This window comes from Aspergillus flavus, chromosome 6 (assembly GCF_009017415.1).
Source record: "Aspergillus flavus chromosome 6, complete sequence".
NCBI classification, from domain to species: Eukaryota; Fungi; Ascomycota; class Eurotiomycetes; order Eurotiales; family Aspergillaceae; genus Aspergillus; species Aspergillus flavus.
The window spans coordinates 1839448-1855589 of NC_092410.1; the positions used below are offsets into that span (position 1 = coordinate 1839448).

General features: G+C 50.9%; 3 protein-coding genes across 3 annotated transcripts; 1 reads left to right on the forward strand and 2 right to left on the reverse strand.

Moving 5' to 3' along the window:
* F9C07_8508 (putative MFS transporter) lies at window positions 1–1797 on the forward strand (the record flags this gene model as incomplete). The annotated part of the gene is made up of 5 exons (XM_071511782.1): window positions 1–189; window positions 247–415; window positions 471–624; window positions 680–1146; window positions 1181–1797. The coding sequence occupies 5 exons, from the start codon at window positions 1–3 to the stop codon at window positions 1795–1797; spliced, it is 1596 nt and encodes a 531-aa protein (XP_071367800.1).
* A 118-nt stretch (window positions 1798–1915) lies between these two features.
* On the reverse strand, window positions 1916–3294 carry F9C07_8509 (phosphatidylserine decarboxylase family protein; the record flags this gene model as incomplete). The annotated part of the gene is made up of 2 exons (XM_041293954.1): window positions 1916–3200; window positions 3254–3294. 2 exons carry the CDS (start codon window positions 3292–3294, stop codon window positions 1916–1918), a joined length of 1326 nt encoding a protein of 441 aa, XP_041149190.1.
* Window positions 3295–3831: 537 nt separating this feature from the next.
* F9C07_8510 (ACV synthetase PcbAB) lies at window positions 3832–15156 on the reverse strand (the record flags this gene model as incomplete). Its single annotated transcript, XM_041286862.2, has 1 exon — window positions 3832–15156. One exon carries the CDS (start codon window positions 15154–15156, stop codon window positions 3832–3834), a length of 11325 nt encoding a protein of 3774 aa, XP_041149189.2.
* Window positions 15157–16142: the final 986 nt, after the last annotated feature.

Sequence of the window (16142 nt, forward strand, 5' to 3'; positions counted from 1 at the left end):
ATGTCGTTTGCAAAGCCAATGGAACACTCCTTGGACCTCCAAGATGATAAGATTCCTGATCCTAAGCACCAAGAGCGGGTGCCCGCAATTGTTACTATTGAGAATTTCCGGGTCTTGGGATTAGATCCGGAGGATGAGGACTTTTATCTCAATTACCCCCCGGAGCGGAGGAAGATGACTCGCCGCAAGGTTTGTATCCTCTCTACATGGTATCATAAGCCCTGCGATGCTAATTCAACTGACCAGGTCGATATCCGTCTCGTGCCGATGCTAGCAGTATTATATCTTATATCTCATCTCGATAGAGCGAACATCGGAAATGCAAAGATCGAAGGCATGATGGAAGATCTGAACCTTGATGGCATTCAATGGAACATCATATTGAGCATATTCTTTGTCCCATATGTCCTCCTTGGTAAGTTTTTGTAGGTTCTCGTTTCGATGGAGACGGTCGATCTAACTATAGACAGAGGTACCTAGCAACATGCTTCTCAAAACATTTTCTCGGCCGTCTGTTTATCTGGGAATTCTGATCGTTTCCTGGGGTATCATCATGACATTGACCGGGGTCGTGAAGAACTTCGCCGGTTTGATGGTGGTCCGTGTTCTTCTTGGTGTTTTCGAGTATGTTTGCGACCTGCAAGATATTAGGTCAGATTCTTGAGCTGACTCCAAACAGGGCAGGTTTCTTTCCCGGAGCAGTTTATCTCTGCACCCAGTGGTATATGCCGAAAGACTTGTCCACTCGGCTCGCCTATTTCTACTGTGCTAGTGCCCTGTCTGGTGCGTTCTCAGGACTGCTTGCGGCAGCTATCGCGAAGATGGATGGTGTTGGTGGATACGCAGGCTGGCGGTGGATCTTTATCATCGAGGGCTTATTTACCGTTATGCTGGGTGTGGCCTGTTTTTGGTTCCTCATTGACTCCCCTTCTCTATCCGGTCGATGGTTAGAACCAGACGAAATCCGCTTCCTCGAGTTACAGAAATTCATTAAGGAAGGAGGACAGTTCAAAGATGAGGAGCACGAGCAGCAACAACGGTCCCGATGGAAGGATCTTCTCTCGGTGATGACGAATTGGCGAATGTATATCCTAGCATATATTTTGCTATGCCAGTCCGCCTGTTCATACGGTATGTTTCTTCAGCGTTTCGACTGATCAATATACTAACGAAAGATCAGGCAACAAATTTACGCTCCCTAGTATAACCGAAGCAATGGGTTTCAGCAACACCAACGCCCAACTCATGACTGTTCCCCCCTACGTCGCCGGTGCCATCTCTGCTGTGTGCTTCTCCAGCCTCTCGGATCGGTTTTATTGGCGAATGCCGTTTGTCGTGATTCCTCTCGCCCTGCTGACGGTCGGATATGGCATCATCATCTCATTCGATGGCAAATTGGAGGAAAATGTCGGTCCTAGTTTTTTCGCAGTCATTCTGGCTATGATTGGTCTTTACCCTGTTCATCCGGCCACTACGTCTTGGACCTCGAACAACTTGACCCCGTCCAATCGACGGGCAATTGGTGTGGCGTTCAATATTTGCGTCGGTAATATTGGTGGTATTATTGGAAGCTATATGTATATGGACAGCGAGAAGCCAAAGTACTATACTGGCTTTGGGTTGTCTATTGCATTTGGAGGCTCAGCTTTGATCCTCGCACTGATATTGGAAGCTTCGTTTTGGTGGGAGAACAAGAAGAGATCGAAGATGTCGGAGTCCGAAGTAAGGGAGCAATATACGGAGGAGCAGTTGATGAATATGGGTGATAAGTCACCTCTATTCAAGTATACGTTGTAGGATATAGGCGGTTATGATGATGATGATGACAATATATGATGCATTTTATGGGCTATATAGACGTCCACAACATTAATCCTTTAAGTATATGTATGGACAAAGGTTCCAACTCAATGCTTCAAGGGGTCACAACAGCAACCTGGGCCTTCACTGGGACGTTTTGGTCCGTCTCCGTAGATGGGAATTCATTGACATTCACACCCTTGCGGAACAGGAGACAATGTGTTGACCCGCCAAAATGGAACATTCCTATCTCGTCTCCCTTCTTAACATGTTGACCCTCAGAGACTGTGATCTGGCAGGTCGAAACTTCGCACATTCCGACACCAAGGAAAGCCATTAGCCCAATGGCAGGGTTATCACTTTCGATAAAGATCAATGCCCTCGTGGCAACCGCCGTAATGTACTCCTGGGCCGTGACCTCTCCAACAGAATCGATATCATGGGGATGTGGATCTCCTAGACCTTCGAACAGCGGCTCAGAGTAATACGTCCCGTCAACAACATAGGCCTTCACAATCTTGCCGCTGACAGGCGCATGCCAGCGGTGGTAGCTCAGCGCGCTCAGGAAAGCTTGATAGACTGTTCCACCGATAAATTGTTTAGCAAGAGAGTCATGCGCCAGCATATCAAAGACCGAATACGGCTGACTCTTTATCCAGAAAATGTCTCTTCCCTTGACATCGCGAGCCACCTTGTAAGGTTGCGACTCGCAGGCGTTGGCTATTACGTTGTCGTCGTCTGGTGATGCAACAGGGCGAATACCTGGTCGGAAGACCCGAGTAAAGAAATCATCCCATGATTTGTACCCGTGGTATTTCTGGGAGGGGTCACAGACAAACATATCCTCGAATGAGTGGTTTGTCTTTCCTACATTAGCTACTGTGACGAGGTTATTCTTCCCCGTTTCACCGAACCATCCGTATTGCGAATCATCTAGCACATGGGCCGACTCAGGGGATTGTAGATACTCGCCCCAGGCGTTGAGTACCTTTTTGATCATGGCGTTGATCTCTGGATCTAGAAACGCAGCGTACCCGCTGGGTGTGCCCATGGGCCAGTCCAGTACTGCATTAATGGGTAGCCCGACGAGACCGACGCGATGGGTGAAGTCACTCCATGAAGGCGCCGTCGTGAGGAGATGATTCAGTACCTGGATCATATGCTTGTAGTCTCGGATCTGGGGACATCCTGTTGGGTCTTTGGCGTAGACTCTGTTACGGGGGACCTCGGTGAACATAGCTTCTATAAGGAGATAGATCCTTGTGTTGGTTTCAATGAGGTGTTGGAATTCCTTCATCACCGGGTGAAGTTCCTGGTCGGCTTTGCTGTCGACGTGGGCAATTAGCCCGCCCAGCCATTCGTGATGGCTGTCGAGGGTGGAGGGCATCCATTTTCCGAATCTGGTTTTGTGAGACTGCGAGGTCTAAATAAGTGAATTGAGGCAGGGCCATACCTGTGAAGACGAGGAGTATGCTTTCCGTGCTTATGTGCCATGGTTGTGATGTTGAAATTGTATTTATTGATAGTGATGGAATGTGGGTTCTGGAATTCATGATTGACATCTTGGCGATGGAACGGCGTTATTTATCCTGAGCTTGACAAGTTTAGTTTTGGAGCAGTGACAGGACAGTTGCATCATGATGATGCAGAGCTACTATAGCACCATTAGTTTACTAAATAGTAGTGGAGCTGTGGATAAATATTGGAGAAGAAGGCATTTTATTGATAATAACAATATGGATGATGTCATGTGGAGGCACGTGGCAGTGAAGCGCTTATCTTATCGCGGATTGAATATGCACCTTCCTAATTCGTACTCTCTTTCTGAATCTCCCCTTATCTTGTAAACCACTGAAATTTAAAGCTTATCACAATGCAGCCTTCATATAAAAGCACAGGTCAGCCCCCTCATAGCAAGCCGCTACCACCGCTTGATGCACCTGATCCTACAAGAATTCGACCCTGCCTTTGATTTTATCATATACCCTTTCCTTCATCACTTTAACCATCTCATATACTCCTATTAAAGGACTAATAACCAGAAAGATAGTCCTTGATGGCCGCACACATCCGGTGTACTTGCTGGGGATTTCTGGCCCAAGAAAAGTGAGTATCGTCAGTAAGCGGGACCAGCTGAATAGCGGTATCACTTGGCAGCAATTTGTCCATATCATTCAAGGGTGTCCCGTCGTAGTACTCGTACAGGTGACGCTGATTCTCCGATTCATACTGATCGTTCGTCTTCATGGCCTTGAACAGCACGATGTGATCTGTGGCAGATGGCAGGCCTTTGAAATTCGTCGGATCGGGGTGGTAGATGTGGTGGATAGGGTCTAAGATCTTGGCGTCTCCCAGGCCAATGCTGCGTGTTGCTCCGTGCACATTGAAGTATGTGTCTATGATACCAAGGAGGCCAATCTTTTCGCCCGATGTTGCCAGTCGCCGGGACATCTCCATCGCAAGGATTCCTCCAAAACTCCATCCAATGAAGTGGTACGGTCCATGTGGTTGAATGTTGCGTACATGGTCAAGATACATTTCCGCCAGCTCCTCGAACGTGCGCAGGCGTTTGCTATGCAAGTAGTAATTGTTAAAGGCGACCATGTTTGTCCCAGGTAGGTGTTTGACGATGTTGTTGAAGTAGCTTTCGGCTCCTCCTTCGCCCGGGGGCAGCAGGAACAGCGTTGGGCCCTGTCGTGACGGCTCCAGATACTCAAAATACGGTGTGTACGTCTCCTCGGTTAATTGAGGATCCGCTGGGGATGAGGTTTCTTGGCTTGTCACGCTGTCGATGATCTTGTTAAGTCCTTCTTCGATGTTTGAGATAAATTTCTCACTGTCCTCAAGGCTCCAAGCACTGTCCATGTCGATTGTGATAGTACCATCAATATGCACAGCGGTGACATCAACGGCGGAGGAGCTCTTGTCCTTGTCCTCTGGGCTTGTCATGAGTCCATACTCGAGTCCATTATCGCCCACGGCGAGAGCCCATTCGTCTAGTTTTGACTTTTTTGGAGCGAGATGACCCAGGTAGTTGACGGTAATCTGAGGCAACGGGTGTCGAGTATAGCCGTACAACGCTCCATAGCCGATTCCTCGAGCAGGGACCTGCCTTAACCGTTCGTTTATAGCGGCCACTCCCTCAACAAGGTTCTCGGTTCGGAGATGGGGGATCTCAAACGGATACATACTGGTGAACCAACCCATGGTGCGGCTGACATCCAGTGTATGGTCAACATCTTCCTCCCGACCATGTCCCTCGATTGTGACCATACTTGGGCCTCTTGAACAGATAGCTTGGAGTGCCAATCCAACCGCAGCCAGTAGAGAGTCGTACACAGAGACCTCCTGTCCACCTTTGCTGCCTTGGAGCAGCAAAGCTGTCTTCTCAGTGCTCAAATTCCTGGTCAGACGTACGCGGCAACCGGTCGATGCAGGAAGCGCAGAGATGCTGGAAGTTGTTCGCGCAATGAGGTCGTTCCAGTGACCTAATTCAGACTTTGACGGTTGGTAATTTTGTACCGCTTCAGACCACTGTCGAATACTGCTGCCCTTGCACCCCAGGCTTCCGTTCTGATAGAGCATCTGCAAGTCACGGACCAAGATTTGCCAGCTGACGGTGTCAACGGCGATGTGATGGATGGAGAACCATATCCGCGCGGATCGGTCTTCGTACCCATGCAGGTACCCAATGGCGCAGATTGGCCCCTTCTCAAGGTCAAAGCCCGACTGCCACTCGCTCAGTGTTTCGTTAATGGCCGTAGGTCCGTCAACATCCTTCATGTTTAGCACCCGAAGCTGGACAGGAGAAGCGTCCTTAACAAAGAACTGTACAATTTTATTATCCTTGCGCCTCAGTCGCATGCGGAAAGCGTCATGATACTGTTGCAATTCGATGATGGCAGCTCTCAGCAAAGTAACATCCAGCTCTGGAGTTCGGATGTAGAAAGTATGATTCCAATAGCTCGGATGCTGCAGTGGCTTGGACAGGAACCAGTTCTGAATTGGCAGAAGGGGGGCCTCACCAACCACCAGCCCTTGTTCGCTACGGAACTGGTCCACAACACTCGTGTCTATGTCCTTCATGAAGACGTGGTCATGGAGGGCTCGAATAGTACGATACTCGAAGATATCCCGAACGGTGACCTTGCGACCGACCTGATTGTGAATCTGGGCCACAAGGTGCAATGACATGATGCTATCACCACCCAGTTTGAACAGGTCATCATCGATACCGCATCGTTCGATACCCAAGACAGATGCCCACAGCTTGCATACCCTAGCCTCTAGTATGTTCCTCGGCGGACTGTATGATAACACCACTGATGCGTTGCCAATTTCTGGCAGTCTTTTGATGTCAAGCTTTCCATTAATGGTCACAGGAAGTGCACCCTCCAGACGGCAGAGGTGGCTGGGCACCATGTAGGTTGGAAGCCTGGCTTTCATGGAGGTGAGAATGTTGGCTTCTGACACAGCTTCGTTGTCAGTGGTATAGTAGCCGACTATAGACTGAGCGATCCGTGAATAGCTATCGTCCTTGTCATACTTGGCAACGACTGCGCACTCCTGGACACCGGGACTAGACGCAAGTATATTCTGCACTTCAGAAAGTTCGATCCGGTACCCTCTCATCTTGACCTGCAAGTCGTCTCTTCCTAGGTATTCTAGTTGTGGCTGCTGTTGATGGCTGAACCGGCACCGAAACAGGTCGCCGGTCTTGTAGAGTAGCGAGAAACGCCCAGCGGCGAAGTCCTCCTGGTTCCGGAAAGGGTTGGGAAGGAAGCGCTGATCTGTTAGAAGAGGCTCATTGAGATAACCACGTGTAACGCAGTCACCAGCCAGATAGAGCTCTCCGACTGCGTCAAACGGGACGGGTTGAAGTGCCTTGTTCAGCAGATACGCTCGGGTGCCGGGAAGCACGTCGCGTATAGCATTTTCAAAATTCGAATTCACAGTGAATTCAGTGATAATGTTGTACACCGTGGTCTCGGTGATGCCATAAGCATTGTAGATCGTACCGCCAAAACTGCTGCGCATCTTCTCGTACTGCGTGGCATGAAGCAACTCTCCTGCTGCAGTCACGGACTGCAGGTGGTGTAGTTGTGCCAGATCGATCTGCTGCAGCAAGGATGGGGTTCCACTGAGATACGAGAGACCGTGAGTGTTGGCCATCCTATAGAATTCTTCATCGACGACGAAATCTGCCGGAGGAACGATCAACTTGTGTCCGCTGAGCACCGATAACACAAGTTGCTCTACAGAGAAGTCGAAGACATAGTTAGAAAGGAAAAGTACAGAATGCTGCTTGGTGCAGTCATTGCCGAAATACCGTTCCCGGAGGGCATCACGCAATAGTAGAACACCCTTTTGCTCAACCAGAACGCCCTTGGGCTTGCCGGAAGTACCTGAAGTAAAGATTATATACGCCAGGTTGTCCAAACCGGCAACTGCAGGCAAGTCAGAGCTCAACTGTTGGCTGACTTCGGTCTTGACGGCGGGTGAGTCGATTGATACGACCTTTGCGCCCATGTATTCACATTTAGAGACATGATGGGAGTTTACAAGAACGGTCTTCGCCTGGGTCTCCTCCAGGATCAGCCGGACGCGCTGCGTCGGGTAAGTTGGATCCAAGGGCACATATGCTGCACCAGTCTTCCATATCGCCAGAATGCAAACAATTGTCTCGATGCTCTTGTCCAGCATCAGAGCTACTCGCCCTTCCGCCCCGAGGGAGGATATGGACAACATGTATCGTGATAGCTGGTTAGCCCGCTTGTTGAGATCGGCAAAGCTGAGTACCCTATCCCCCTGAGCGATAGCAATTTTACCTGGGGCTAGGGAAGCTTCGTACTCAAAGGCCTGGCTTAGCGACGCTGCATTCCGCTCCTCAGCAAGAGTTGCAAGCGGGGACTGTGCCAACGGTAGGTGCGCATCGCCAATCTCTCGCGGAGGAACCAACAACAGCTGCGTATCCTCCTTGATTCCTTCTGCACTTAGCTCCGACAGCTGGTGAAGGAGATATTCGTAGGTACGCAAAAAGCCCTCAATCGTGCTCCTGTTGAACAAGCTGGTGGCGTAGTTGAAGTTGACCCTCATACCTGACTCCAGTTCGGTGACCGTTGCATTCAGATCGAATTTCGCAACTGAATCTAGGGGCTGAACCGGCCGGTATTGAGTAAATTGGATTGCCCCCTCATCCTGCGACCCAGAATTGTGTTCTTCATCTGGACGGGCTTCGAAGTTGAAAACAGTCTGTACTAATGGATGCCGGCTAGCATCATTAACTACCTGCAACAGCTTCGTGACCTCCTGGAACGGCATGTCTTGGTGTAACTGTGCTTGGACGAGCTCTTTCATCACCCTTCTGATGAGGTCGCCAATGGCAGAATGAGATACATCCACTCTAAGCACAACCAGGTTGACGAAGAATCCAATGATGGACTGGAATTGGGGGTGTGTTCGGTGGCTGATTGGGATACCCACTGCGATGTCCGTCTGGTTCGCGTACGACGCAAGCATCACGTAATAAGCGGATAGCAAGACGACGTACAGGCTAGACTTGCATTCTTTGGCAACCTCTCTCAGGTTCTGTGTTTCCTTTTGACCCAGCTCGATACTGAGATCGTCGCCGTCGTAGTTGAAATGCCCCGGTCGTGGACGGTCCGTGATCAGCTGCAATGATTCCAAGCCACTGAGCTTTTGCAACCAAAAGTCGGATAGGCTACGGTGACTCCGTGACAGCTGCCGACGATGGTACTGGGCGTAATCCTTGTATTGGACTCTGAGTGTGGGCAGGCTCGCTGCACTCTTTGTTTTGTGGAGGGCCACGTACAAGGCTTGAAGTTCTCGCTCAAATACACTTAACGACCATGCATCGAAGCTGGTATGGTGGAACGTTACGATGAGATACAAGCTGCCTGATTCGTGCCTAAGGATACGGGCTTGCCAAGGCAGTTCATCACCCAGGCGGAAAATGTGCTGGGATAGACTGGCCCTTTCTTGGTCCAATTGCTCCATGGCCCTGATTACGTCCGCCTTGACGGAGAACATGCGCTGGGCGCCATCGGGGCTCAATATCTTCTGAATATAGCTGCCAGTTGTGTCGTCCTTGACAAGCAACGTTCTCAACGCCTCGTGTCGAGAAAGGATTCCACGCAGCGCCTGCTCGAGATTCAAGGCGTCAACTGAGCCAGGCAATTTATAGGAGATGTCAATGTTGTATGCATTACTGCCATTCTCAAACTCGTGAATGAAGAGAAGTCGCTCCTGGGCCCCGGACACGGGAATCATCTGCCCCTCATTATATTCTAGTGGAGTAATTTCGTTCACATCCACAGAATTGTTTATGATCAGCTGTGCTAGTGCCTCGATTGTTCGATGACGGAAAAGGGTGCTGACCGAGACCGCGCGGCTGAAGGTCTCGTGGACCATGAATGAAAGTTTCGTGCTCTTTAGACTATCACCTCCCAGACTGAAGAAATCGTTGTAGATACCAATCTCCTCTGGGTGTATCTCGAGCAGTTCCGCCCAGATGTGGCAAAGGGTGCGTTCCACTTCATTGCGCGGCGCCACCACATCAATCTCGCTCTCTTCTTCGACGAAGGGCAAGGCCTTTGTGTCCAATTTTCCACTGGGAGAGACAGGGAGTTTGCTGATTGGTATGAGACGAGAGGGTACCATGTAGCCAGGCAGCCGAGACTGCATAAAGCGCCGAATAGCGGCGGACGACAGCGTTGCATCAGCGACGTAGTAGCCAACGAGGAATTTCTGTCCTCCTTCTTTGCGATCCTTCGCAATCACCACAGACTGTTTGATATCAGGGTATGATGACAGGATGGCCTCGATCTCACCTAGTTCGATGCGCAATCCGCGAATCTTGACCTGGAAGTCATTGCGGCCCAGGTATTCAATCTCCCCGTTGCTTCCCGGGATCCAGCGTACCAAATCACCCGTCTTGTAGAGACGAGAATTACGGCCTGTTTTCATTTCCTCTTCTGTCTGAAACGGGTTGGGAATGAATCGCTCCGCGGTCACATCGGGGCGATTGTGATAACCTCGTGCCACACCTTGACCACCTAGGTAGAGCTCGCCGACAGCCCCGATGGGAACGCGCTTCATGTCCTCGTTTAGCACATAGCTCGTGCTATTATGGACCTGCTGGCCGATACTCTTGTCCGTGCGCCGCTCTGGGAACGGGTAGAGACGTTTGTGGGTGGTGATAGAGACCTCTGTTGGACCGTAGCCGTTGATGACCAGGCCATGGAAAGTTTCGCGAATCTTGTCGAAGACCGGTTCACTGAACGCCTCTCCGACGCAGTCTACACGGCGGAGATGGTCCTTGAAACGGCTGAACTCGTACATTGAAACCACAGATGGGGTGCCAGACAGGTAGGTCACCCGGTTCTTCTCAATGTATTGATATAGTCTCTCTTTGTCTCCGCGCATTTCATCATTGAGTACCAGTAGTGTTTGGCCGTTGAGAATGGCGTCGGTCATCTGCTCCACAAAATGGTCGAATACATAGTTGGAAAAAGAAAGTATTACCTCGTCGTCAGTACCCCGGAGGCCAAATATTTTGGATAGCGACACCTGCAGGTTGACCACTCCATGATGCTCCAATGCGACGCCCTTGGGCCGACCTGTCGTGCCAGATGTATAGATGATATAAGCCAGGTCTGTGCTTTGACTTAACGGAGAAGGGTTTGATGCACTGTACTTTGGATCCGGAGTGGATGTCAGGTCAGAGGGATAAAGAAGCGTCCCCGGCGCAGCCATTTCCTTGATGCGAGTTACATAGCCGGAGTCCGCAATGACAGCGATGGCCTGGGTGTCCTCTAGGATATACTGGATGCGGTCGTCGGGATATCCAGGGTCAATTGGAACATATGCACCTCCACTCTTCCACACGGCCAAAATGCTGACGAACATATGTTCACTCTTGTCCATTATGAGGGCGATGACATCATTGGGCTTCGGGCTGAGGTCGGATCTTAGTTGATGTGCCATACGGTTCGCCCGCTCATTCAGTTCGCGATAGGTTAAGGCCCGCTCCTCATAAATGACCGCTGTTTTCTCGGGCTTCCGATTCGCTTCAACCTCAAACATCTCATGCAATGTGGTGTCGGGAAACTTCGCTTCCGTAGCATTCCACGCAGCAAGATGCTCCAGTTGGGCAGATGAGAGGTACTCTAGGCTGCGGACAGGATCATTCAAGCCTTGCGCAACCCGCACCAGAGTGTCATGGATCATATGAAGCAGCTCTGAAATGGCCACCTCCTCAAACAGCTCACTGGCATAGCAGATGGACAGAGTGACTCCTCCAGTCGCCTCAACTTCACGTGCAATGACAGCCAGCGGATAGTCCAGCTTCTCAGTACCTCCTTGGATTGAATATTGCAGTTGGCTTTGATGCTGTAAAACTCGCGACTTGTCCAGGTTTGGGTAGTTTTCAAGCACGAATAAAGAGTCAAATAATCCGTGCTTCAGGTCGGTTTTGCGTAGATGGCCCAGTTCCGCATTGCCGCGGCTGTTCATCGCGTTCACCTTAGCCTGCACATCCTCGATGGCCTCCATGATAGTCTTGTCCTTGTATGCTGAATGATCGATTACCAATGGTAGCGTATTGATATAAAGCCCAACGGATCGTTCAATTCCGCTAATGGGCAGGTTTCTTCCAGAGATGGTCGTGCCGGTGATGGTATGGGTGCCGCCTCCATAAGCGTGAAGCACGGCGTGCCAAACAAACTGGAGGATCGAATGTAAGGTAACGCCTTGGGCGGAGCAGGTCTGACGGAGTTCTCCTAGCCATGCATCTCCGGGGAGGGTCACTGTCAGCTGTCTCTGGTCCTGTATGTGGTCATAGTCCGCCAGTTGGACTTTGTAACGACTACGCTCGTTCAACAAGGCATTCATATCGCACCGCTCGGCGATCTGCTCAACCACCCCGGCCCAATAATCCAGATGATCTTCACGGTGCGTTTGGAGGTACCGTTGAGTGCGAGCGTAAGGGTCATCTGCAGGTGGGGCGATATTGTTCCCATGGAGCAGTTGCAGGTAAGTGTCATGGACCATCTCAAAGAGAAGCGGCAGACTCCAACCATCGAGGATTGCGTGGTGGCAGCTAAAGAGACATGTGAAGCGATTCTCGCTGTGCTGTATCAAATAGATGCGGAACAGCCTACCGGTATCCAGTTTGTATGGCTCCTCGCGGTCCTGGCGCTGCAATTCGACCAATTTCTGATCCTCGACAGCACCTGTAGGCACGTTGGCGAAGCAGAGGAAACGCCAATCCAAGACTTGATCCTGATCGATCACTTGTAATACTTCCTTTCCCCACTTGAATCGAAGCCTCAATGCTGGATAGACCTGTTGTGTGTGCTTCCAGGCTCTCTGGAACAGATCTGGGGATAATGTGGTATTATATCGCAGGGCGGATTGCATTATGTAGGCATCAGATTGTGCCATGTTCTTTAGATAATGATAGACAAACCCCTGCTGAAGACTGTTTGCCATATATACCTCCTCGGTTGCTGCATCTCTCTCCAGTGGCCCTGACTGCGCAGCAGACTCGCTCTCATAGCGCCCATCTGATGCCTCCTGCTGTTTGCTCTGCAGAAGGTATGCCATGCGCTCCAGCGTTCTTGTTGCGAAAACATCCTCGACAGATATACTTACTGAAAGTCGCTCTCGAATGCGTGCAATGAGTTGAATACAGGTGATGCTGTGTCCTCCAATACGGAAGAAGTTGTCGTTGCGAGAGATCGATCCGTGGCGGGCTTCCAGTACGTCGACCCAGATTTCCCCCAGGGCAAACTCCATGTCGCCTCGGAGGTCGGAACGAACCTCGGAGGATTTGGATATATCGACGGCTGGCAGGGCGCGCAGGTCCGCCTTTCCGTTCACGTTCACTGGGATCTGCGACAGCTGCACCAGACGCGTCGGGATCATGTATCGAGGCAGTTTCTTCTCCAAGAAAGACAACAAGTGCGTCTCGGATACCGAGGCGTTGTCGCAGACATAGTAACCCACGAGGTGCTCGTTCGTAGTCTCCACAGTATTTTTCAGAAGTTTTTTAGACACCACCAGACTAGTCCGGACGCCGGGGTACTGAGCCAATGTCGCCTCAATCTCGCCGGGCTCGATTCGGATGCCTCGCAACTTGATCTGGAAATCTGCGCGTCCCAAATATTCAACTTCGCCGGTCGGAAGCCAGCGGGCCAGGTCGCCGGTCTTGTACATTAACCCGTTAACTCCGAGCTTCTTCTCGCGCTTCGTCTGAAAGGGGTTGGGGATGAACCGCGTCGGGGTGAGATCGGGACGGTTGAGGTATCCCTTTGAAATACCTAATCCTCCAATGTGCAGCTCGCCCGTAGCCCCAATGGGGACACGCTTGAGGGCAGGATTGAGGATGTAGCACTTGACGTTGCGCACAGGCCTTCCTAGACTGGTGTCTTTGCGAGTCGAGTCGGAATCAAAAATCTTGAGCGCTGTTACGAAGGCTGACTCGGTGAATCCATACTCGTTAAGAATGCGGTTCTTGAATCGCTTGCGCAGGGCCAGGTACCGGGCTTCTGTTAGATTCTCACCCACCAGAATCATTCGCTTCAGGGACGGGCAGTAGGAGAAGTCGTATTCTTGTAGAACAGAGGCAGTACCATTGAGGTAGGTGATGTTGTGTGCGCGAATGAATGGAAGGATTTTGTCGGCGTCATACTTATCGGCGTCATTGATAATGGCCAGGAGATGGCCATTTACTAGTGCCATGAGCATTTGGCGAACGAATGGCTCGAATACGTAGGCCGAGAAGAGCAGAATTGCTTCGTGGTGTTGCCCAGTCACCCCATAACGGGCAGACAGGTCGGTGATACTGTTGACAACGTTCGTATGTTGTTTAAAGATACCCTTAGGGAACCCCGTTGTTCCAGAGGTGTATGTCACGTAGGCAAGCTGTCTGCTCGTGAGAGGTAGGTCATCCAAGTTGTGCGCTGGGAATTTCGAGGTATCTTGAGCAAGGAATGTGAGTAATGGTTCCAGGTGAATAATGCAGAGTTTCCTGTCGCCGATGATCTGTCGTTCAAGCCTTTCGGCGTGTCGACTGCTCGCGATGATGACCTGTGCCTCCGTGTCATCCAGCACGAATCGGACCCGCTCATCTGGATACGTAGGGTCAATGGGCACGTAGGCTGCGCCAGATTTCCACACACCCAGAATGGTAACGATGAGCATTTCGCTCTTATCGAGGAACAACGCGACAATCTGCTCGGCCTGGATGCCTGTAGAGTGAAGATAGCGTGCGAGACGGTTTGCCTGGGTGTTGAGCTCGCCGTAAGTGATCTTTCGCTCCTCGCAAACCACGGCGACCTTGTCTTCGTGGCGTTCTGCCTCCTCTTCAATGAGATGATGCAGTCGCTTGGATGCTGGGTACTCGCCATCCGTGTTATTCCATTCATCCAGCTGCTGCTGTTGCTCGAATGACAGCAGTTCGATATCGGAAATTAGCGTTGCTCCTCCTGTCGCTGCTTTAGCGAGCAAGATGTTAAGGGCATCTGTGAAATTACATATTGTCTCCTCATCGAAAAGACAGTCGGAGAAGCGCAGAGTCAGCTGGAGTCCTGCTTCACCCTCCTCCACCATCACTGCCAGGGGGAAGTCAAATGATGGGAGATGAGCATCGTCTGCATCGGCGAAGACGACAAGTAAGTCAAACAACCCAAGTTTCACGAGGCTTGATGCTTTGTCGATTGTGTGTGTGGACAGCTTTTTCGAACTGCACATCGATTCAATACTCTCAATCGCTTGTGCGACGGAGTATTCGTCCCTGCTTTCATGACTGACGAATATGGGTGACACCGCCCACAATGGCCGAGAATCTTGGGGATTCTCCTCGACGTGCAGAGAGGCGGTAATGGTTTTTGATCCATTACCAAACCCTTTCAGCATCTGGTGCATGGCGAAAAGAATGACGGATCTCACGCTGACGCGGCGTTCAACACACAGCTCTTGCAATGCGGAGTATACCTCGCTAGGAACCGCCATGAAGCGCTGCCGGTAGACGGTGCTCGCGTCACCGAATCCCGTCGATGCAAGTTGATATCTCGTGGGGTCGGTTGCTAGACCACTCACGTCGCAGCGCTCGGTGATCTGGTTCACTGAATCCTTCCATCCCTCGATACCCCCGGGAAAGTGGATGCGGATACTGCTTCCCATCCCATTCCCATTGTGAGGGTTGATGTCGCCATTGTTAAGGTTAACCATATCATTGTCAACGCTCGCACCTCCATTGGCCCTGGAGTCTGTGGCCCTCGATAAGCTTATCGATCCTGAATCGGCTACGCTTAGTGGCTGCAACTGAGTCATGTCATTTATTTGTCGCTGGAAGCGCGAGAAACGATGGTCGTTGACAAAAATAAGTGGTTAAAAAAGACGCCATAACAGACAATTCGGGCGCCATGCGGGAAATACTTTATATTGGGCTGGATACGTTCATCTCTCGCTGCAAAGGTATCTTCTCTGCCTGGGCCATCGACAAAAAAATACCTGGGCTACTTTAGACGCCCCTCTCCCTTACGAGATAGGATGGAGATGCCCGTGCATTACGGTCCACAGCAGACTAGATGCCATTTGCTCCTTCGCCGTCAAGTATCCCCACGTCGCAGCGGAAGATCGCCCCACAAAAGCCACAGGAACATTCCCGCGCCGTCATGCCAGGGATGCCACAAAGGGTGACCCGCATAGTCCAGACTACGGTCGATTCTGATTTCAGGGATCGCTCGATTGCGGATGACTTTCGTTGAGCCAAAAAGGGATACGATTTTAACGCACTGTGATGAGATTCGAGGTAGTGCCGATACGTGAATGGGAGGTGTTGCACCTCGGGCATCGCCGTCCGAGTAGGATATATCATTTCGCCTCTTAAGGCTTGGCAGGCCCACCAGGTCGATGGATTCGGTCGCGTTAACAACTCGAACATCCCCGACTCCGTTTCTATTACAGCACCTGCGTTCCTGCGACTAAGGGGGAGGGGGATACCTGTCGGACGGTCGGTGATTGGTCTGCTTCTACAGATTGGTCAAGTACCCAGACCAGCAAAGACTCTCCGACGGTGGACCTCGTTGTCTGGCTATCAGTCAGTCTATTTTGGCCCCCGCAGAACATCGAACAATGAAACCTTAGGGCTTATGAATACGTTCTTTAGGTTGCCTCAGCGTAAAAGCCCGTCCATAGTCCTTTCAAGCGTAGAGAAAGAGATGACATCGTCTTCTTCACGGCTCTACTCGTCACTCATTGCTCTCTAGAGAGAATCTTACCTGCTTTCCCCTCGCTCTACCTCTATTTGTCGCTTT